This window comes from Oryctolagus cuniculus, chromosome 17 (assembly GCF_051225735.1).
Source record: "Oryctolagus cuniculus isolate XC-2025 breed Fujian yellow rabbit chromosome 17, ASM5122573v1, whole genome shotgun sequence".
NCBI lineage: Eukaryota > Metazoa > Chordata > Mammalia > Lagomorpha > Leporidae > Oryctolagus > Oryctolagus cuniculus.
In genome coordinates this window covers 69,650,573-69,675,591 of record NC_142883.1, presented here as the reverse complement: position 1 = coordinate 69,675,591, position 25,019 = coordinate 69,650,573, and the positions used below count along the sequence as shown (strand labels likewise).

General features: G+C 41.3%; 1 protein-coding gene across 1 annotated transcript in view; it reads left to right on the top strand.

Moving 5' to 3' along the window:
• The window catches only part of LOC108175449 (uncharacterized), a 49,599-nt gene extending 33,382 nt beyond the window's left edge, over window positions 1–16,217 (top strand). The window contains exons 3-6 of the mRNA XM_089317165.1: window positions 3,009–3,135; window positions 3,383–3,475; window positions 4,645–8,250; window positions 13,485–16,217. Coding sequence (XP_089173291.1) covers window positions 3,009–3,135; window positions 3,383–3,475; window positions 4,645–6,608 — 2,184 coding nt within the window. The 3' untranslated portion in view covers window positions 6,609–8,250; window positions 13,485–16,217. The remainder of the gene's footprint in view (window positions 1–3,008; window positions 3,136–3,382; window positions 3,476–4,644; window positions 8,251–13,484) is intronic.
• Window positions 16,218–25,019: the final 8,802 nt, after the last annotated feature.

Sequence of the window (25,019 nt, the reverse complement as noted above, 5' to 3'; positions counted from 1 at the left end):
TTTCCAGCAATATTAATCCACTAAATGTATTGAAATAAGTTTCCTCACTGTGAAATATGATGTATTTATGGGCAAAAAATTGTCGTAGTAGGTAAGATCAAGCATCATTTAATGTATTAAAAATGGGTTGTTCAGGAACATTAGTATCTTTGAATATTTTAAGTTAAAAAGAGTCCTAGAAGTCTTTTCCTGAGTATCTGTAAGAATATATGATAATTGGGGGGGGGGGGGAGTAGTGCTTTGGTGCAGCAAGTTAAAGCCCTAGCCTGCAGCACTGACATCCCATATGTGACCGATTTGAGTCATAGCTGCTCCACTTTTGATCCAGCTCTCTGCTATGGCCTGGGAAATTAGTAGAAGTTGACTCAAGTCCTTGGGCCCCTGCAGCTGCATGGGAGACCCAGAATAAGCTCCTGGCTCCTGGCTTTTGCTTAACTCAGCTCTGTTTGTTGCAGCCATTTGGGGAATAAACTAGCAGATGGAAAATGTCTCTCTTGCTCTACCTCTCTCTGTAACTCTGTCTTTCAAATAGATAAAATTATAAAAAAAAAAAAACAAGAAAAATGTGAGGTTTTTAGAACCATATTTGAATTATGATAAATTTATATACAATTCCCAAGAATTCTTTCCACATTTGAATTTCTCCACTTATACTATGTTTCTTTTGGTTGTAAATATGTCAACATTAATGAGGAATTGATTATTATGTGGGTATCTCTTGTGGTTAGACAAGTTCTGATGTATCCCCTCCATGTCCAAGGAGGCTAATTCTCCAGCCGATATATGGATCATCTTCATTGCTTCCTAATGGAGGCATGCATTGGTATCTGGGAATCTAGCCTCATCTGCCCATGATGGCAGCAGGTCAGGACCATGGGAAATCTCTGGCCTCCTTCTCAGCATGTGCCATTCCAACCACTCCCACCATCTTCACAGAATTCCTGACTCTGGGGCTTTCCTCATATTGCTCAAGAACTGTGTGGTTGGTTTCTGTGTCTGTGGACGTTAGTGTGAGGTTGAAAGGAACCTTGGAGAGCAGGACAGGTGTCTGTCTCTTGGTGGCATAGGTGACAGTCATAGATCTGAGGTGTTAAGTTATGTCATTCAGGTGCACCCTGTAGATATTGGCTGGCCTAGGAAGGGACACCAATGCCACATCCTCAGTTCTGGAGCTGGAGAAAGGGTGAATAAGGTTGAGATTTTAGATATTTTTGTCAAAAATTGGTGCACTGAAAGAAGACCAATGTGTCTCCAGTTGTACAGAGGCAGCTACAAAAGTTCTGTAGAAAGACTGTTTCATCCAGGGCCAGCACTGTGGTGCAGTAGGTTAATCCTCTGTGTGGGGTGCCGGCATCCCATATGGACACCATTTCTAGTCCCGGCTGCTGTTCTTCGTATCCAGCTCTCTGCTGTGGCCTGGCAAAGCAGCAGAAGATGGCCCAGGTGCTTGGGCTCCTGCACCTGGGTGGGAGCCCAGGAAGAAGCACCTGACTACTGGCTTCAGATCAGCACAGCTCCATCCATTGTGTCCATTTTGAGAGTGAACCAATGGAAGGAAGACATTTCTCTCTGCCTCTCTCTCTCACTGTCTGTAATTCTACCTGTCAAATAAATAAATAAAATTTTTAAAATAAGAAAGAAAGTCTGTTTCATCCAAGATGGCAATGTGATGGAGCTGGGTGTTCAGGCCATTTGAGATGAAACCTGTATGGGTGACTGTCGATTGTAGCTCTGTCACTGTTTAGCTGTCTGTAAGATGAGTGCATTAACACTGCTACTGAAATGTCCCTGCATTTCCTGAGATATCTTTGTGAGGTGTGTGCAGGCTGACTTACACTATGTGGCAGTTGCATTTTTGGGGTTTCATGGTGTATCTTCTACTAAAATGTCTGTTTTCCTGCATTGTGTAGCCTGCCTTGCACTACTCTTTCCAGGTTACAGAACTTTATACAAGACGTAGTTTGCAAAAATGTGGAAGTTTGGATACTCTGTGATGATCCCATTTGCAGAGAGAGAGACAGACCTGGGAGACCAGGAGGAAGCACCTGGCTCCTGACTTCGGATCAGCGCAGTGCACTGGCCACAGCGGCCATTGGAGGGTGAACCAATGGCAAAAGAAGACCTTTCTCTCTGTCTCTGTCTCTCTCTCTCACTGTCCACCCTGCCTGTACAATTAAATAAATAAATAAATAAAGTTTATAAGTAGAATAATTATAGAAAAAGCAAAAACTGCTTCCTATTCTTTCTTGAATCTCCTCCCTTATTAAAAATATTTATGAGATTGATATAAAAAGAAGTTGTTGGAGTGAGAGAAAGCTAGAGAGCTCCCAAGCACTTATTCACTGCCTAAATAATCATATCAAGCAGGAATGGGGCACAACTGAAGCCAAGAGTCAGGAATGGAATCTAGGCCTCCCTCTTGGTTGTCACCACCATTGTTTCCCAGTTATGCATTAGCAGGGAGCTGGAAACTGGATCTGGCACTGAAATCTAACTTTGGAAATTTGATGCTGAGATGGGGTATCTGAGCTGGCTTCATAAACACTAAGATAAATGCCTAATGTCTCTTTTAAAATATTTTTTTCCTCTGCCATAATTGCATTGACTGTGCATGGTGTTTTCCTGGAAATTCTTCTCTGTTCAATCTCTTCATAGCTTCCCTGATGGTTTCTTGTCTTTTTCCCTGAATACTTCTACATTCTTCTGAACATTGCTCATTCCAGAGTGAATGTTGTCCCCCTTTCAACCTACTGTGCAATTGCCCTTGACATATTCTGGCCTTTGTGAACAGAAATTCCTGTTTCCCTCCAGCTTGGGCATTTTTCCCAGCCTTTATACCGTATGTTTGACCCCCTGTTGAATGCTTCTGTGTGGCTGTCCAAATGCTCAACAAATCTGAAATGAAATGGCATCCTTCCTTCTTCTGCATACGCATGCAGAAGTTGTACAACTGCCATTTTTTGTTATGTGACAGAGTTGACATGTTGACTGGGAGTGTTCTATCACAGATGATGATAGCATTTGAAGACCTGGCTGTGTACTTTACCTGGGAGGAATGGCAGAACATGAACCAAGCTCAGAAAATCCTGTACAGGGATGTGATGCTGGAGACCTACAGTAGCCTGTTCTCCTTGGGTGAGTGACACTCATCACATGCCCAGTGGTAATGTTTTCCCACTATTTGACAAATAAGTGAGCACTATTTATAAACTTTATAAATGAGGGACAGGAATAGAATGTCAGTCCATGAAGAATCTAATTATATACCATCTGAGAAGGAATTCAAATTGGAAAATTGGCTGCATAGCTCCTGGACCACTGTTCACCTTTAACTAACCCAAGATAGTGATTTCACAAAGTGTTACCTTATTTCCATTACTAGGGCACTGCATGACCAAACCTGACTTGATCTTGAAGTTGGAGCAAGGAGCAGAGCCCTGGATGGGGGAAGAATGCCTACATCATAGCCTTCCAGGTCAGTGTGTACATAATGGGAAGGGAGGCCAAAGTAGAATCATTACAGCAGATGTTGAGTGGTGCTCTTTCTATTAATTTTTTCCAAGTCTTCAGACACAGTTATTCTACAATATCTATGGAGATCAGTATCTCTGGTAAAGGCAAAGGAAATGAAGTTTTATATGTAAATCAGCAACTGATCAAAATCTCCAGAATTGCATATTATCACAGAGGAGTGTTTATGTAAAAAGTGAAAGGAGGTCACTAGGGATGACAATTTCACAATGAGATAGAAATAAATTTTCAAGAAATTGAGCAGATTCTGGTCTGCAGAAACAAATTCTTTAAATTGCTTGTGAATGTATACCGAAGGTGGTATATTGGGACTTTCTGTAACTGTTGTAGTTCTCAGAGGCTGAGGATATCAGGTTGCCTTAGAAATATCGGAAACTGTAATAGAGTGCAGATAAAACAGTTTTTCATTAGAAAAATCCCACAAATGCTGTTTCCCTGGGGAGATAGAACATGAGATGACCACAGATGCAAATCTTGTCCCTTAAATGTGATCCTGCTTGGAATACAGACACATTAAACTCTTCTCCACCTGCAATAAAATGATCCAGTAAAAGTTTCCCATATTGATGTTTGAAATATCCAAGTACAAAACAGACATTTTTATAAAAATGAACTGGAATGAATAGGACAAGGAAAAATTGATTTCTTGGCAATAGGTGATTATTTTTACCAAACATATGTCCTATCTTTAAAATCTTATATAGTTGTTTCACCTTTGTGAAAGGCAGAAAGTCAGTGAGAGGAGAAACAGTGAGAAAGAGATTTCCTATTAGCTACCTCCCCAGATACCTGCAGCAGTTAGGTCTGACTGATTTGAAGCCAAAAGCCTGGCATTCCAACTATTCTAATCTGATGTATCACAGGGTCCCAAGCACAAGAGCCATTATCTCCTGCCCCCTGGTATACATTAGTAGAGAGCTGTATTTGAAGCAGAGTATCCTGGGCTTAACTTGGCACTGTTTTTGGATGCAGACATTCCAAGTAGTGACTTGTATTCATTTTGTTAATTCTATCCCTCTTAAATACAAGTTACTTCATTCCTTTTACATGAGTATGCCAGGAGAAACAATTATATTTGATTTATTGACAGCACTGTTTTTTTTCTCACTTCAGTTGCCATGAAAAGGGATGACCTGATTAGGAAAATCCCGGAATGTCAGGACAAAAATCTGAATCAGAATGTTATGAAAAACAAAAAGACATCAACTCCCAAGATAATTGAATTAAGAAAAACTCTTCATTTAAGTTCAAACCATATTCCAAAACTGAGTATCAAAAAGAGAATCTATTCAGAAATGAAACCTGAAGAATACAATATATGTCACAATGTGCATCCCCACTGTGGGGCTGATCAACTACAAACTGAAGAAAAATTTGATGCTACTAAGGTACCTGGGAATGCTCTCCAGATCTGTGAGGCTCTTAATCAACAACACAAAATTCAGACTGTGCAACAGGCATTTGAACCAATTGGAAAAGGGAACGTCTTCAAAAGGAAAAATATATTTTGTAAATCTGAGAGGCATTTTATGGTAGAAAGTAATAAGTCAACTGCCACTATTGGCAAGACAACTCAAATGGAACAAGATTTCCATAAAAATTCTAACCTCAGTATGCATCAACAAAGTCCCAGAAGAGAGAAAGTTTATGAATATACTAGTTCTTTGGAACCTGTCATTGACCAATCACCTCTTAAAATAAATCATAGACCACATATAGGGAAGAAACCCTATGCATGTAAGCCTTGGGGAAAATCATTCAGTTATAAATTCTGCCGTGCAATTCATTACGGTACTCACATAGTGGAAAACTCTCATGTGTTTAATGAACATGGAGAAGCCACTTACCAGAAGTCACATCTCATAAATCATCAGAGAAATCACACAGGAGAGAAACCTTATGAATGTAATGACTGTGGAAAAACCTTTGGCCGGAAGTCATACCTCATAAATCACCAGAGAATTCACACAGGAGAGAAACCTTATGAATGCAATGACTGTGGTAAAGGCTTTGTCCGGAAGCCAAACCTCATAACTCATCAGAGAATTCACACAGGAGAGAAACCTTATGAATGCAATGACTGTGGTAAAGCCTTTGTCCGGAAGCCAAACCTCATAACTCATCAGAGAATTCACACAGGGGAGAAACCTTATGCATGCAGTGACTGTGGAAAAGCCTTTGGCCAGAAGTCACATTTCATAAATCATCAGAGAATTCACACAGGGGAGAAACCTTATGAATGCAGTGACTGTGGTAAAGCCTTTGGGAAGAAGTCACACCTCATAAATCACCAGAGAATTCACACAGGAGAGAAACCTTATGAATGCAGTGACTGTGGAAAAGCCTTTCGATATAAATCAACCCTCACAAATCATCAGAGAATTCACACAGGGGGGAAACCTTATGAATGTCATGACTGTGGAAAATCCTTTATGTGGAAGTCAGATCTCATCCTACATCAGAGAATTCACATAGGGGAAAAACCTTATGAATGCAGTGACTGTGGTAAAGCCTTTGGCCACATGCCAAACCTCATAACTCATCAGAAAATTCACACAGGGGAGAAACCTTATGAATGCAATGAGTGTGGCAAAGCCTTCATGTGGAAGACAGATCTCATACTACATCAGAGAATTCACAGAGGAAATAAATCTTATGAGTGCCATGACTGTGGAAAAGCATTTGGCCAGAAGTCACACCACATAAATCACCAGAGAATTCACACAGGAGAGAAACCTTATGAATGCAGTGACTGTGGCAAAACCTTTAGCCAGAAGTCAATCCTCACAAATCATCAGAGAATTCACACAGGGGAGAAACCGTATGAATGTAATGACTGTCGAAAAGCCTTTAGCCAGCAGTCAAACCTCATAAGTCATCAGAGAATTCACACAGGGGAGAAACCTTATGAATGTAGTGACTGTGGAAAAGCCTTTAGCCAGCAGTCACACCTCATAAGTCATCAGAGAATTCACACAGGGGAGAAACCTTATGAATGTAGTGACTGTGGAAAAGCCTTTAGCCAGCAGTCACACCTCATAAGTCATAAGAGAATTCACACGGGAGTAACCTTATGAATGTAATGACTGTGGAAAAGCCTTTATGTGGAAGACAGATCTCATACTACTTCGGAGAATTCACAGATGGAATAAACCTTATGAAAGTAATGACTGTGGTAAAGCCTTTGTCCGGAAGCCAAACCTCATAACTCATCAGAAAATTCACACAGGAGATAAACCTTATGCATGCAGAGTGTGGAAAAGCCTTTGGCTAGAAGGCCTACCTCATAAATCATCAGAGAATTCACATGGGGGGAAAACCTTATGAATGCAATGACTGTGGAAAAGCCTTTCTGAAGAAGTCAGCTCTCATCCTATATCAGAGAAGTAACACAGGGGAGAAACCCTATGAATGCAATGACTGTGGGAAACCATTTGGTCACAAATCAAGCCTCATAAGTCATCAGAGAACTCATACAGTGTAGAAAGATTATGAATGTAATGACTGGAAAAGCCTTTCTGAGGAAGTCAGCTCTAGCACCCACATCAGAGAATTCACACAGGGGAAAAACCTGATGAATGTAAAGACTGGAAAAGTCTTTACCCATAAGTCAAACCTCAAAAGGCATCAGAAAAGTCACACAGGGGATAAACCTTCTGAATGCAATGACTTGGAAAAGCCTTTGGCCAAAAGTCAAGCCTTGTAAATAATTAGAGAAGCCATACAGGAGAAACCTTATGAATGTAATGACTGTGGAAAAGTTTTCTTTGCAAATTTCTATGCAATTCAGAACTCAGTGAACATCAAAGAAGTCACAGGAGAGAAACTTTATGATGGCAATGACTGTGCAGAAGCCTCTGTTAATATGACAAACATCACAAAGCATCAGAGAATTCACATGGGGAGAAATGTCATGGATAATGATGGTAGAAAGCCTTTTGTTATAATTTTCAACAAATAAAACATCACAGAATTAACACAGGGAATTTTCCACACAATTGCCTTTTTGTGCAAGTTCCTTTTCATTAAATAACAGAATCCATCAAGGGAGAACAATAAGATTATAATAAGTGTGGATATGCCTTTGGTGCCAATTATACATCATCAAGCATAACAGAATTCACTTGGGAAAAAATCTTATGAATGTAATGACTCAAAGTCTTTTAGCATAACTTAGCCCACATTGCACATCATCAAATTCATACAGGGAAAAAAAACCTTTGAAAGTATTCTTGTGGAAAAGCCTTTACTTAGAAGTCATACCCTATAAGAATCAGAGAATTCACATGGGGGAGAAATCTTATGAATGTAATGAGTGTTGGAAAGCTCTGCCAGAATCTCAGCTTACAACATCAGAATTCACAAAGCGGAGATCTTATGAATGAAATAAATGTGGGAAAGCTTTTTGTCATAGGTCATACCTCATAATCCATCATCTAACTTGAATGGGGAGAGACTTTGAGAATATAATAAGGGGTTGGCCCTGTGGCTCATTTGGTTAATCATCCCCCTGTGGCACTGGCATTTCATATGGGCACCAGGTTCTAGTACTGGTCACTCCTTCCAGTCCAGGTCTCTGCTGTGGCCCGGGAAGGCAGTGAAGGATGGCTCAAGTCCTTGGGCCCCTGCACCAGCATGGGAGACCAGGAGGAAGCACCTGGCTCCTGGCTTTGGATCAACATAGTTTTGGCTGTAGCAGCCATTTGGGGGAGAACCAATGTAAGAAAGATGTTTTTCTCTGTCACTCTCTCTAACTCTATCTGTCATAGAAAGAAAGAGTTAGAGAGGTAGAAAGGGAGGGAGGGAGAGAGAGAGAGAGAGAGAGAGAGAGAAAATGAATGAATATATTATTGAATGTGGAAGAGTTTCCCTTCAAATAATTTAAGTATTAGGACAAAATTTTCTGCTGGAAATCACATCTTATCCAACAGGGACTCATGTAACGGAGAAAGCTTATAAATATTAATAGTGTTAAAAAATTGTTTGTCACAAATTTAGCATACATCAGAGAATTCAGATGGGGGTTTCTTTTTTTAAACTTTTATTTAATAAATATACATTTCCAAAGTACAACTTTTGGATTATAGTGGCTTTTGCCCCACACAACCTCACTCCCACCTTCAACAATCGAACCTCCCACTCCCTCTCCCATCCCATTCACATCAAGATTTATTTTCAATTATCTTTATATACAGATAAATTTAGTATATACTAAGTAATATTTCAACAGTTTGCACCCACACAGAAACACAAAGTATAAAGTACTGTTTGAGTACTAGTTATGCCATTAATTCACGTAGTACAACACATTAAGGACAGAGATCTTACATGGGGAGTAAGTGCACAGTGACTCCTGTTGATTTAACAATTGACACTCATAAATAGATGTCAGTAATCAACCGAGGATCTTGTCATGAGCTACCATGGCTATGGAAGCCTCTTGAGTTCACCAACTCTGATCTTTTTTAGACAAGGCCATAGTCAAATTGTAGGTCCTCTCCTCCCTTCAGAGAAAGGTACCTCCTTCTTTGATGGCTCATACTTTCTGCTGGGATCTCACAGAGATCTTTCATTTAGGTCACTTTTTTTTTTTTGCCACAGTGTCTTGGCTTTCCATGCCTGAAATACTCTCATGGACTTTTTAACCAAATCTGAATGCCTTAAGAGCTGATTCTGAGGCCAGAGTGCTGTTTAGCAGGACATCTACCATTCTATGAGTCTGCTGTGTATCCTACTTCCCATGTTTTATGGTTCCCTCCTTTTTAATTCTATCAGTATTAGCAGACCCTATTGTTTATATGATGCCTTTGACTCTTAGATCTATCATTATGATCAATTATGAACTAAAAGTGATCATTTTGACTAGTGAGATGGCATTGGTACATGCCACCTTGATGGGATTGAATTTGAATCCCCTGGCATATTTCTAACTATACCATTAGGGGTTAGGCCAGTTGAGCATGTGCCAAACTGTACCTCTCCTCTCTTATTCCCACTCATAATTACCAGGGATCACTCTTCTGTTAAACTTAAACACCTAAGAATAATTGTGTGTTAAATAAGGAGTTCAACTAATGGTATCCAGTACAACAAAAAAATACCAAAAGTAATAAAGTAGTAAGATGTCCCTCGAAAGTCAGGACAAGTGGTGATCAAGTCATTGTTTCTCATAGTGTCCATTTCACTTCAACAGGTTTCCTTTTAGGTGCTCGGTTGTCACCGATAAGGGAGAACATATGATATTTGTCCCTTTGGGATTGGCTTATTTCACTCAGCATGATGTTTTCCAGATTCCTCCATTTTGTTGCAAATGACTGGATTTCACTGTTTTTGACTGTTGTATAGTATTCTATAGAGTACATGTCCCATAATTTCTTTATCCAGTCTACTGTTGATGGGCATTTGGGTTGGTTCCAGGTCTTAGCTATTGTGAATTAAGATGCAATAAATATTAAGGTGTAGATAGTTTTTTTGTTTGCCAATTTAATTTCTTTGGATAAGTTCCAAGGAGTGGGATGGCTGGTTTGAATGGTAGGGTTATATTCAGGTTTCTGAGGAATCTCCAGACTGACTTCCATAGTGGCTTGACCAGTTTGCATTCCCACCAACAGTGGGTTAGTGCCCCTCTTTCCCCACATCCTCACCAGCATCTGTTGTTGGTAGATTTCTGAATGTGAACCATTCTAACTGGTGTGAGGTGAAACCTCATTGTGGTTTGATTTGCATTTCCCTGATTGCTAGTGATCCTGAATAATTCTTGATGTGCCTGTTAGGCATTTGGATTTCCTCTTTTGAAAAATGTCTATTGAGGTCCTTGGCCCATCTCTTAAGTGGGTTGTTTGTTTTGTTGTTGTGAAGTTTCTTGATCTCTTATTTTTTCTTCTTCTTCTTTTTTTTTTTTTTTTAGACAGGCAGAGTTAGATAGAGAAAGAGAAAGTTCTTCCTTCCATTGGTTCACCTCCCAAATTGTCACTATAGCTGGCGCACTGTGCCGATCCAAAACCAGGAGCCAGGTGCTTCCTCCTGGTCTCCCATGCTGGTGCAGGGCCCAAGGACTTGGGCCATCCTCCACTGCCTTCCCAGGCTACAGCAGAGAGCTGGACTGGAAGAGGAGCAACCGGGACTGGAACCCCGAGTGTTGGCAGCACAGGTGGAGGATTAGCCTAGTGAGCCATGGTGCCGGCCAATCTCTTTGTAGATTCTGGTTATTAAACATTTATTGGTTGCATAGTTTGCAAATATTTTTTTCCCATTCTATTGGTTCCTCTTCACTTTCCTACTTGACTCTTTTGCAATACAGAAACTTCTCAATTTGATGTAATCCCAATTGTTAATTTTGGCTTTGACTGACTGTGTCTTTGGGTTTTTTTTCCAAGAAGTTTTGCCTTTGCCCATATTTTGTAGCATTTCTCCAATCTTCCCTAATAATTTGATAGTGTTGGGTTGTAGATTTACATCTTTAATCCATGTTGACTGAATTTTTGTGTAAAGTATAAGGTAGGGATCTTGCTTCATGCTTCCACATGTGGCAATCCATTTTTCCCCGAACCATTTGTTGAATAGACTCTCCTTGCTCCAGGAATTAGTTTTAACTCCTTGATCAATTAAAAGTTGGTTGTAGATGTTTGGATTGATTTCTGGTGTTTCTATTCTGTTCCATTGGTCTATCCATTTGTTTCTGTACCAGTACCATGCTGTTTTGATTACAGTGCCCTGTAGTATATCCTGAAATCTGGTATTGTGATGCCTCCGGCTTTGTTTTTGTTGTACAAGATTGCTTTAGCTATTCGAGGTCTCCTGTGTCTCCATATGAATTTCAGCATCATTTTTTTACAGATCTGAGAAGAATTTCATTGATATTTTGATTGGAATTGCATTGAATCTGTAAATTGCTTTTGGGAGAATGGACATTTTGATGATATTGATTCTTCCAATCCATGAGCATGGAAGAATTTTCCATTTTTTGGTATCCTCTTCTATTTCTTTAAGGTTTTGTAATTCTCATCATAGAGATCTTTGACATCCTTGGTCAAGTTTATTCCCAGGTATTTGTTTTTGTAGCTATTGTGAATGGGATTGATCTTAGCAGTTCTTTCTCAGCTGTGGTATTGCCTGTGTACATAAATGCTGTTGATTTTTGTGCATGGATTTTATTACCTGCTACTTTGCCAAACTCTTCTATGAGTTCCATTAGTCTAGTAGAGTTCTTTGGATCCCCTAAATAAAGAATCATATCATCTGTAAAGAGGGATAGTTGACTTCTTCCTTCCCAATTTTTATCCCTTTAATTTCTTCTTGCCCAGTGGGTTTGGCTATAACTTCCAGTACTATATTGAATAGCAATGGTGAAAGTGGGCATCCCTGTCTAGTGTAATGAATGTGGAAGACATTTTCTGGGAATTCAGGCTTGTATGAATATAGAATTCACAAAAGGTCATATTTTTTGAATGCTGTAAGTATGAGCATTCCATTAGCCAGAAATTAGACATCAACAGACTTCAGAGAATTCATCAAGAGAAAAATCAATGTGATGAATGTGAAAAAAATCCTTCTGGTATAAGTCAGTCTTCTATTCACATGAAGAGGCTCAGAAGTGAGAAAACTTGCAAAGAAAGAAAAGTTTTGTGTGACCAGTCACCTCTAGATGGAAAACTGATAACTCACACAAAGGAATAAGCGTATGAATGTAATGGAATTGGGAGTACCTTTACTGTAAAGCAAATTTCCAGAAAACAAGATTACATTTACAGAAAAGTCTCTGAAACTTTGAAGTGTCTGTAGGAATTGTTTTTTTGGAATAATACCTCAGCAAGTGTGATGAATTGCCATGAAGACTGGTTAACCATTCTTGAGAGATTCTTTCTCTTATACTACCTTCATTTTTTAGTTTCCCATTATTATGAATGGAACCAGACAAATGAACTGTGTTTTCATGTATAAAGTTTGCTGACAAATATTCAACACTTGCAGCAGTTGATACAACAGTTATTTCAACAGTTTTTTGAAATGCCATCTTAATCAATTATAAATTTATTTGTTGTACATTAGTTTTGATGTCTGTCCATGATTTTTGCCCAACATTATTGTAGTACAAACGAGTGATGTTGATATAGGGTAAGTTAGATAGTTTAAGTTCATGATCTGGAAGCCACACTTTACCCACTCCATGCTCCTATATCCATCTACCTGTCAATCAGATGACCCCTTCTGCAGGAAATATTTCTCCTTACCCAGAACATGGAGGTGGTACCCTGTGCTTTCTAATCACCTATAAATTTGGGTAAAGAGGAGGTGGGATCTTCTCCTGGAGCAACAGCCTGCAGGGCATGAAAGTCACCTTCATCTTCTCTGGCCCACTCTCCAAAGAAAGTCCTCATGTGCCTCTGTATTTTCTTCACTCAGAACTCAATTTCCACAATATTGCTAAGCTCTCACCTAAATATGTGTTTTTATCATGGAAACTATGAATATTATGTTTGAAAAATTTTACATATGTGCTTATGTTGAAGACTTTGAAATGAGTTAGCGTGGGTTTACCATGTAACCCTGGCTATAATCACAAGTGCCAATAAAGTCACTCATGTCACTCAGCTCCATCACTTCCTAATTCATGACCCTGGACTGCCTCTCTGAGCCTGTTGGATCTCCCCTCCTGCTCAGTGAGGCCTCAAATTAACTAGTTACACACTGCTGAGAAATGGAATCATCACAAAAATGTGGGGATAGCATGGACCATGGCTTTGTTCCTAGTCTGACCCATGAGATCTAGCCACTACCTCCACACCCACTGTCTGCATCACTCATGGAGAAGCAGGGTTCTTCATGGGGACACAAAACATGATACCTTATCATATTCCTAAGACACACCATTGACAGTTCATATTCTACAACTGGTGGATCACATCCCTTTCAAAATTCTGACCTACATACTCCTTTACTTTTTTTCCCACTAGGTTATATGAATCTACCTCCAGTACCTACACCCCCTCAGACTATTATCAGTGGAGGAGACCACCACAACACATCCTCTTATTCAGTATATATGGGAGAACTCATGTCAATGCGAGGTAAAAGTTGCTGCCTTTCTCAAACACTGATCTTGCTGGAGGCTTTGTTTTGGCTGTACCCTGGTAAGGTTAATTGCAATCAGAGGTTTCTCTTTTTTTCTGCAAGACTCCTATATGTTAGCATTAATAGGGTATGATTCCTGTTATAGGGTTGGAGCTCCCATTACCCACCACTATCGTCTCAGACAGGATGTGGCCAAAGACTGCTCAGTGGCTTTTTAGAGATTTTTTTGTTTTGTTTTACTGTTCAATAATACATGTCAGCAATTCCCACAAGAGATTGCTTTTGCAGACAGCTAAGCTATGTGCTTGAGATGGTTATCTACATATGCTTAGGTGTCTCAAGGAATAACCCTATTACTGCAATTTCCTGATTTTATGATGTAAAAACAAAGTAGAGCTGGGAATCAGGGTTCACTTGGGACAGGATTCCAGTCAAGTTTGCACGTGTAATAAGTTCTGTGTCTTTTTTCCCGAATATTTCATGTGTGACTTCATTTTATTTGGTCTCTTTTCTGTAACATTTGGTTTCCTGACCAGGAAGTTGAATGAGCTGGCCCATTGTGCCATTTGTACAGGGGACAAATAGATCAGAGGTGACCACTGCAGGACAGATGACTAGACACCATTTCCAATACTTTTGGAGAGAATCCTCCCTATGCAAAAGCTTGCTGTCACCCTGACCACTGCTGCTCATTCAGACTCACAGAGACTTGGGGCATTTGGACCTGGAAACACCAAATGAGATAAGAATCACCTGTCACCAGAGTCTAAGACATGCCTGACCCTATGGGTGGATGGCAGACTCTCCAAGAAATATTTATTTTAGGTTTCAAGATGGGACTCACCTTTAGAGGGAGGGAATGTTTTACACTCTGAAAGGTGTTTGAATGTATGGCTGCTTTTGCATGCATTGGCAGTTTGAATCTGTTGTCCCCAGTAGAAGCTATGAGTTATGAGTGGGCCTGAAACTGAAGTTCTCTGGTGATCCTCATATGGTCAAGGGTAGTTGGAGTCACATTCTGACATTGCTACAGTGAATTATCACCTAAATTCCAATAAGGAATGTGCTCAAATAGGCATCTGGCTGATCTTTATTGGAGGCACAACTCCCTTGTTTATCCTGTGTCTACAATCATAGTGTGGTTGCATAATGGATGGATCCCTTTCTGTGTTAGACATGTTAAAACATTTTAAAACAGGTTTAGTGAGGATTATGGAATCAAACCAATCTGTGCTACACTTAGAACCTTGTGTTGGTTTGAGTGGCCCACTTTCAGTATTGGCTGGCCCTCAGAGGGAATGAAACATGTTGCCATAGATCAAATAGTCTGAAGAGTCCTTACAGAACATCTCAGATACCCATATCAATTTCCATAGATCAAATCATGGCTGTCCATGGCTTCTTTTGGTCTGGGATCCAAAACATTCTCACTCTGACTCTAGGAAAACCCTCACCAAAGATTTTCCAGGGCAAAACAGTGGAGGACAAAGTCCTGCCACACTCTTACCAATTTCAGTATCCATGCTCCACTAGCAGGGCTTGTGGACACCTAGCCACCCCCAGATCTGTCCGAAGCAATTCTACCTCCTATGGCTCCATGTCTCCCAACTTCCAGTAAATCAATGTCTCTGGGCATCACAGAACAACCTTCTACTAGCCCTACAGATACCATTGAGAAAGACAAGGGCACCCCCTGTCATTGAAGCAGATGGCAATGTTCAGCCAGCAGCTGTCATGATCTACAATCAGGCATTCAACACTACCAACCTTTTAAATTGAAAACATCATATACCCTCTTCCTTGGAGTAACTGCAGGCACTTTAATTTTATTTGAGACCATTTTCCAAACCCATCATCTAACATAGAGGGACTGTCGCCAACACCCCCGACCCTGTTCAATACTGAAGAGAGATGGAGAATTCTCAAGGCCCACAAATGGACTCAAAAACAGTACCCAGCTTGGACATTCCATCCTGACACATAGGTCCCCCAGGTTGTTCCTAGCCAGGCTCCATACTGGAAAGTTTACCAGCCAGAAGAAATAGTCCTCCTAGACCACTACTGAGAGATACTCTTGAGGGGTCTCTGGGTGGCATCCAGAAAGCTCACCACACAGCCAAAATTATAACTGTCATCCAGAAGAGTAATGAGGCACCAGGAGATTTTTATGAGTGGCTAGTTGAGGCATTCAGATTTGTTCCCCTTTCAACCCTGAAGCCCCAGAAAATGAACAGAAGGTCAGCAGCACTTTTGTGCTCAAAGTGCCCCTGACATTCATCAAAAGCTCCAGAAACTCAAGGGCTTTGCAGGCATGAATGCTACTCAGTTTCTGGAAGTGGCAAGCAAGGTCTATGTTAACTGAGACCAGAATTATGATCCGAGGCAGGTGGCACTTAGCCTGCTACACCCCTCTCCAAGTACCAGAACTCTGTTGCCCTGCACCTATAGTAGCAGGGAGGATCAGAGCAGGGGCCCATTGTGTATCTTTAGTGAGGAGGCTTGTCATGTCTGGTACTCTCATGTTCTGGCCATTGCAGTGTTTGACACAGTACGAGGCACTTGGCAATTTACATGAGATTTGAGTGGGGATTCATTATACTAACTTTAACACAAAATGAGAAGGCTTAAAAGTTGTTACAAAATTGTGCTGGTGGAAAATGACTGGTAGGAGGAGGAGGCTCATGGGGACTTGGTACCTTGTCCAAAAGGTGACAACAGTGGCTCATCTGGGTCTATAGCACACTTGGTACAGACATGTCTTCTTCAATCATGGCTTGGAAAAATCAGAGTATCCAGCAATAGCAGTTTTAGATTATTTGTGAGTAGTGAGGGTTTGAGGATGCCGACCCTGGATGCTCTTGACAGGGGGAACTTAACTGTAACAGGGCTGGCAGATCTCCATCATGTCACTGTTGTCTACCACCTCTCCCTCCATGTTCTGTAGCAGTTAGAAGCCACCAGTGTGTCCAGGGTCTGACTGAACTGGTGTTCATTCTCTAGGCAGAAGGCACCATCAGCAGAGTGGGAGGATTCTGGATCCAGATATGTGGGAATAGCACTTTTTATGCCCTGCTGATGTGGGACAGCCATCCCCATGTGTGTAGCCCTGATCTCCTATCTTCTGCTGAGACTGATGACAGTTGATCCCTTAGTGCTGCCTATTGTGTGCTGAGACTGCGGTGACTGTTCCTCGCCACCGCTGGAGAATTAGGCAGGCTCCCCACAGCTTACCTTGACCGAGGAGGGGAAGTACGCCACCCACCACTCAGCCTTCCCCAAACCCGGGGGACAATCAGGCATGGTGTGGAGCCCAGTCGAAGCAGGGTCTCACTTTATTGTAAAAGGGAGGTGTATATATAGCTGAGGTACAGAGCAGATGGTACAGAGCAGATGAGCAGATGCGGGCAAGGGGTGGGGTGTTGAGATGCAAAAGGGTCTTAGCCACTCCTATTATACCACCTTAATGATCCTTAAGCAGAAGCGCCCTGGGGCTGGGGTGTTTGCTACCAGGGATTTGAAACTTAAAGACAGATTTTCAAATTTGAGGCAGGCTCAGGAAGTTCCTCTAGGCCTCTCCGGATTCAGCCTCCCCCACACTGAGACTGTGTAAATTTCTCCCATTCCTTAATATGACCCTGTGGGGGTGAGTGAGCATGTACACTTGGTGTGTCTGTGTTTGGATCATGGGTCTTTGGGCAGTCAGCACTGACCCCAGTATTGGGCAATGGGCCTGCAATGAATGCACCAGACAGATGAATCCTGTGAGTGTGGCAATTTAACTGGTGGCCACCCAATGCCAATTGGGTGAGAAGCTGCCTCTTTGTGGACCAGGGAGGTGAGACGTGGACTTTTTCTATTTAGCTCTCCCTCTGACACTTCTATTGGCTAAGTCACCCTTCCAGGTGTCTAGCTCCTGTCATCCACCTGTCTTTAAGGCTGTCTGTGCCTCTGACCAGATGGATAGGAGCTCTGTAAGGGGAAGTGTATAGTGATTCTTTGGAGCTGTGTGATGTTGAGAGATTTTTCTGCCAACTTCAAAGAGGGCTGGCCTCTGACAGCTGGTGGCTGTGGAGTTTCAAATGATGAGCTGAGGCACAGCCATCTTCATTTGGAGAGAGTTGCTGGATAGCTCCAACCAGTGCTTTTTATTATTTAATCTAGTGTTCAACTAGTAACATAACAATTAGGAACGCACAGCCAGACTAATCACTGTAGAAAAATAACAAGCAGGCACAAACAAGAGAGATAAGTATCGTCTGACATATGTAGAGCTTTTTGGGGGTGAGAGAATGCAAGATTCTCTCCATCTCTCTCTATCTCTGTCTCTCTCTCTTCCCACAACCATGCCTCTAAAATAATTAAGGGCCAGAGCTTGGTACAGTGGGTTAAGTCACTATCTACATTGCTGGAATCCCATATGGATGTCCATCCAATCCTGTACAGCTCCCTGATTATGCACCTAGGAAAGTGGCAGAGAATGGCCTGTGTCCTTGAGCCCCTGCAACTATATGGGAGACCTAGAGGAAGTTTCTGTTCCTGGCTCTTGGTTCAGCCTGGCTCAGCCTCACCTATTGCAACCTTTTGGGGAGTGAACAATTACATAATCATCTCTCTCTCTCTGTCTCTCTCTCTGACTTTCAAATAAATAAGTAAATATTTTTAAAAGGCCACAAATGTTTTACATTTGTTTGATGTTGCTTTTCCTTTCTTTTTGTTATGGTTGTATTTTATTTGTAAAGCAGAGCTGAGAGAGAGAGAGAAGAGCAGAGCAGATAAGAGAAAAGAAGCAAAGCTTGGAGAAGAGAGGGGAGGGGAGGGAAGGGGAGGGAAGGGGAGAAGAGGTGAGGAGAGGGGAGGGGAGGGGAGCAGAGGGGAGGGAGAGAGGAGGCTTGTATTTGGGGATTTAAACCATGGAAATGGCCTCATGAATAATGGACAACCTTACTGTGTTAATCAAGTTAAACTATGTTCCATAATCTGTATATACGAAAAACATGAAACTTGCATACCTTAAATACAGTTGAAAATCCCAAGTTTCCAGAAGAATTATTTATTTAGCCTAGATTATTACTTCAGCACCAGTGGTCATTTAAATGGAAAGTCATTGAATAAAATTTACACCTAAATTAACATAATAAGGTCTTGTACCTAAATACCATTATTTCTAGAGTGGCTTTCAGGGCACAGAAGTTTTAATCATTATGATACCCAATTTTCTAATAATGTGCTATAAGTGTTTGGCTCTGGATAAAGATAAATATTTTTCTGTTGTAGAATTTCATAGCTGGAAGATACACTGAATGACCAGATGTAACGTCAAAATAATCTGGGGTTGGGCCGGCGCCACGGCTCACTTGGCTAATCCTCCACCTGCGTTGCCAGTACCCTGGTTCTATTCCCAGTTGGGGTGCCAGATTCTGTCCCGGTTGTTCCACTTCCAGTCCAGGTCTTTGCTGTGGCCCAGGAAGGTAGTAAAGGATGGCCCAAGTGCTTGGGCCCTGCATCCACATGGAAGACCAGGAGGAAGCACCTGGCTACTGGCTTTGGATTGGCACAGCGTGCTGGCCGTAGTGGCCATTTGGGGGGTGAACCAATGGAAAAGGAAGACCTTTCTCTCTGTCTCTCTGTCTCTCTCTCTCCCAACTCTGCCTGTCCAAAAAAAAAAAAAATCTGGGGTTGGTGTTAAGCCACTGCTTGCAATGCAGGTATCCCATATCTGAGTGTCAGTTTGAGTTCTAGATCATCTGTTTCCAATACAACTCCCTAGTAATGTTCCCAGAAAGGTAGAAGATGGCCCATATGGTTGAGCTCCTGCCACCCATGTGGGAGACCTGGATGGAGTTCCATAATCCTGGCTTTGACCTGGAGAAATGCTAGCCATTGTGGCCATTTGGGTAGTCAATTAGCAGATGGAAGAGAGATTTCTCTCTTGTTCTGTCTTTCCATTTAAAATTTATCATACTTCATAAGTGTGTTAGTATATTTGTGTCCTTTTTTTTTCTTTTTTTTAACTTTTATTTAATGAATATAAATTTCCAAAGTACAGCTTATGGACCACAATGGCTTCCCCCCCATAACGTCCCTCCCACCTGCAACCCTCCCCTCTCCCACTCCCTCTCCCCTTCCATGCACATCAAGATTCATTTTTGATTCTCTTTATATACAGAAGATCAGTTTAGCATACATTAAGTAAAGATTTCAACAGTTTGCTACCACACAGAAACATAAAGTGAAAAATAATAGATGATTTTTTAAATGATGATGAAATCAGATCAGACCTATTGTCATGTTTAATCCCAGTGAGAGTCAAGTTGGGAATTGATAATTTCTTCTTCTTTTTTTTTTTTTACAGAAGGTCAGTTTAGCATACATTAAGTAAAGCTTTCAACAGTTTGCACCCCCATAGAAACACAGAGTGAAATATACTGTTTGAGTACTTGTTATAGCATTGTCTCAATGTACAGCTCGCTAAGGACAGAGATCCTACATGAGGAGTAAGTACACAGTGACTCCTGTTGTTGACTTTACAAATTGACACTCTTGTTTATGGCCTCAGTAATCTCCCCATGCTCCAGTCATGAGTTTCCAAGGCTATGGAAGCCCCTTGAGTTCTCCGACTCTTATCTTGTTTAGACAAGGTCATAGTCAAAGTGGAGGTTCTCTCCTCCCTTCAAAGAAAGGTACCTCCTTCTTTGAAGACCTGTTCTTTCCACTGGGATCTCACTCACAGAGATCTTTCATTTAGGTGTTTTTTTTTTTTTTTTTTTTTTTTTTTTTTTTTTTTTTTGCCAGAGTGTTTTGGCTTTCCATGCCTGAAATACTCTCATGGGCTTTTCAGCCAGATCCGAATGCCTTTAGGGCTGATTCTGAGGCCAGAGTGCTATTTAGGACATCCGCCATTCTATGACTCTGCTGAGTATCTCGCTTCCCATGTTGTATCACTCTCCCCTTTATTTATTCTATCGGTTAGTATTAGCAGGTACTAGACTTGTTTATGTGCTCCCTTTGACTCTTAGTCCTTTCATTATGATCAATTGTGAACTGAAATTGATCACTTGGAATAGTGAGATGGCATTGGTACATGCCACCTTGATGGGATTGAATTGGAGTCCCCTGGTATGTTTCTAACTCTACCATTTGGGGCAAGTCAGCCTGAGCATGTCCCAAATTGTACATCTCTTCCCTCTCTTATTCCCACTCTTATGTTTAACAGGGATCACATTTCAGTTAATTTTCAACACTTAAGAATAACTGTGTATTAATCACAGAATTAAACCAGTCATATTAAGTAGAACAGACAAAAAAAAACTACTAAGAGGGATAATGTATTAAGTTGTTCATTAACAGTCAGGGCTATGCTGATCAAGTCACCTATCGCTCCCCCTCTTCGTGGAGGAACGACGCTAAGCCCTGCCTAGGCTTCATATCCAAGTCACGGCACCATTATGTCGCTCCCCCTCTTCGTGGAGGAATGACACAGGACCCTGCGTTGTTCTTTTGTCTGCTCGGCCCTTCCCGGGTTTGCTGCTGGTTCTTCCCAGGTTGGCTGCTGGTCCTTCCCAGGTTGGCTTCCGACCCTTCCACCTCCGTGGAAAGGCGGTTCCCCCTGGCCACTTTCCCTACTTCCGCAGGGGAGTGGCACACCACCGGCTGGCTCTCTCGGGGGCTGCACAGGTGTTCCTTCAGGTAGATGTTCCCCTTAGATGTTTCTGGTGCATGCCGTCTCTCTCCTCCTTTATAGTCCTCCTCCGCCAATCCTAACTTGGCTGCCCACACGCCGAGTACGCTGCTCTCCTCCAATCAGGAGCAGGATCAGCTCCTGGAGGTCATCACTCAAGTTGGCAAGAGGCAGCTGCGTAGAAGCTGTTTTCTCCTCTCCCAGCGCCATATTGTGGGAGAGCAGATGCATAGAATAAGTCTTAATTCCAGTAACTTAGTCCAGTCCGGGTTGCTCCCCACAGTCACCGTTTCTCATAGTGTCCATTTCACTTCAGGAGGTTTCCTTTTTGGTGTTCAGCCAGTTGTCACCAATCAGGGAGAACATATGGTATTTGTCCCTTTGGGACTGGCTTATTTCGCTCAGCACGATGTGTTCCAGATTCCTCCATTTTGTTGCAAATGACTGGATTTCGTTGTTTCTTACTGCGGTATAGTATTCTAAAGAGTACATATCCCATAATTTCTTTATCCAGTCTATCGTTGATGGGCATTTAGGTTGGTTCCAGGTCTTGGCTATTGTGAATTGTGCTGCAATAAACATTAGGGTGCAGACTGCTTTTTTGTTTGCCAATTTAAATTCCTTTGGGTAAATCCCAAGGAGTGGGATGGCTGGGTCGAACGGTAGGGTTATCTTCAGGTTTCTGAGGAATCTCCAGACTGACTTCCATAGTGGCTTGACCAGTTTGCATTCCCACCAACAGTGGGTTAGTGTCCCTTTTTCCCCAGATCCTCGCCAGCATCTGTTGTTGGTAGATTTCTGTATGTGAGCCATTCTAACCGGGGTGAGGTGAAACCTCATTGTGGTTTTGATTTGCATTTCCCTGATTGCTAGTGATCTTGAACATTTTTTCATGTGCCTGTTAGGCATTTGAATTTCCTCTTTTGAAAAATGTCTATTGAGGTCCTTGGCCTATCTCTTAAGTGGGTTGTTGGTTTTGTTTTTGTGGAGTTTCTTGATCTCTTTGTAGATTCTGGTTATTAACCCTTTATCTGTTGCATAGTTTGCAAATATTTTTTCCCATTCTGTCGGTTGTCTTTTCACTCTCCTGACTGTTTCTTTTGCAGTACAGAAACTTCTCAATTTGATGCAATCCCAATAGTTGATTTTGGCTTTGACTTCCTGTGCCTCCCGGGTCTTTTCCAGAAATTCTTTGCCTGTGCCAATATCTTGAAGGGTTTCTCCAATGTTCTCTAATAACTTGATGGTGTCAGGTCGTAGATTTAGGTCTTTAATCCACGTTGACTGGATTTTTGTGTAAGGTGTAAGGTAGGGGTCTTGCTTCATGCTTCTGTACGTGGAAATCCAGTTTTCCCAGCACCATTTATTGAATAGACTGTCCTTGCTCCAGGAATTGGTTTTAGATCCTTGATCAAATATAAGTTGGCTGTAGATGTTTGGGTTGATTTCTGGTGTTTCAATTCTGTTCCATTGGTCTATCCATCTGTTTCTGTACCAGTACCATGCTGTTTTGATTACAACTGCCCTGTAGTATGTCCTGAAATCTGGTATTGTGATGCCTCCAGCTTTGTTTTTGTTGTCAAGATTGCTTTAGCTATTCGAGGTCTCTTGTGCCTCCATATGAATTTCAGCATCATTTTTTCCAGATCTGAGAAGAAGGTCTTTGGTATCTTGATTCGGATTGCATTGAATCTATAAATTGCTTTTGGGAGAATGGACATTTTGATGATGTTGATTCTTCCAATCCATGAGCATGGAAGATTTTTCCATTTTTTGGTATCCTCTTCTATTTCTTTCTTTTTTTTTTATCTTTTATTTAATGAATATAAATTTCCAAAGTACGACTCATGGGTTACAATGGCTTCCCCCCCATACCATCCCTCCCACCCACAACCCTCCCCTCTCCCACTCCCTCTCCCCTTCCATTCACATCAAGATTCATTTTCGATTATCTTAATATACAGATCAGCTTAGTATACCTTAAGTAAGTATTTCAACAGTTTGCTCCCACACAGAAACATAAAGTGAAAAATAATAGATGATTTTTTTTAAATGATGATGAAATCAGATCAGACCTATTGTCATGTTTAATCCCAGTGAGAGTCAAGTTGGGAATTGATAATTTCTTTCTTTCTTTTTTTTTTTTTACAGAAGATCAGTTTAGTGTACATTAAGTAAAGATTTCAGTCGTTTGCAGCCCCATAGAAACACAAAGTGAAATATGCTGTTTGAGTACTCGTTATAGCATTAAGCCTCAGTGTACAGCACGTTAAGGACAGAGATCCTACATGAGGAGTAAGTGCACAGTGACTCCTGTTGTTGACTTTACCAATTGACACTCCTGTTTATGGCATCAGTAATCTCCCTATGCACCAGTTATGAGTTTCCAAGGCTATGGAAGCCCCTTGAGTTCTCCGACTCTTATCTTGTTTAGACACGGTCATAGTCAAAGTGGAGGTTCTCTCCTCCCTTCAGAGAAAGGCACCTCCCTCTTTGAAGACCTGTTCTTTCCACTGGGATCTCACTCACAGAGATCTTTTTGCCAGAGTGTTTTGGCTTTCCATGCCTGAAATACTCTCATGGGCTTTTCAGCCAGATCCGAGTGCCTTTAGGGTTGATTCTGAGGCCAGAGTGCTATTTAGGACATCCGCCATTCTATGAGTCTGCTGAGTATCTCACTTCCCATGTTGGATCACTCTCCCCTTTATTTATTCTATCGGTTGGTGTTAGCAGATACTAGACTTGTTTATGTGCTCCCTTTGACTCTTAGTCCTTTCATTATGATCAATTGTGAACTGAAATTGATCACTTGGAGTAGTGAGATGGCATTGGCACATGCCACCTTGATGGGATTGAATTGGAATCCCCTGGTATGTTTCCAACTCTTTAAGGTTTTGTAATTCTCATCATAGAGATCTTGAACGTCCTTGGTTAAGTTTATTCCAAGGTATTTGATTGTTTTTGTAGCTATTGTGAATGGGATTCATCTTAGCAGTTCTTTCTCAGCCATGGCATTGCCTGCGTATACAAAGGCTGTTGATTTTTGTGCATTGATTTTATATCCTGCCACTTTGCCAAACTCCTCTATGAGTTCCAATAGTCTCTTAGTAGAGTTCTTTGGATCCTCTAAGTAAGGAATCATATCTTCTGCAAAGAGGAATAGTTTGACTTCTTCCTTCTCAATTTGTATTCCTTTGATTTCTTTTTCTTGTCTGATGGCTCTGGCTAAAACTTCCAGAACTATGTTAAATAGAAGTGGTGAGAGTGGGCATCCATGTCTGGTGCCAGATCTCAGTGGAAATGCTTCCAACTTTTCCCCATTCAATAGGATGCTGGCTGTGGGCTTTTCATAAATTGCTTTGATTATATTGAGGAATGTTCCTTCTATACCCAATTTGCTTAGAGTTTTCATCATGAAAGGGTGTTGAATCTTATCAAATGCTTTCTCTGCATCTGTTGAGATAATCATATGGTTTTTCTTCTGCAGTCTCTTAATGTGGTGAATCACATTGATTGATTTCCCAATGTTGAACCATCCCTGTATACCAGGGATAAATCCCACTTGGTCTGGGTGGATGATTTTCCTGATGTGTTGTTGAATTCTATTGGCGAGAATTTTATTGAGGATTTTTGCATCTGTGTTCATCAGGGATATTGGTCTATAATTTTCTTTCAGTGCTGCATCTTTCTCTGGCTTAGGGAGTAAGGTGATGCTGGCTTCATAGAAAGAATTCGGGAG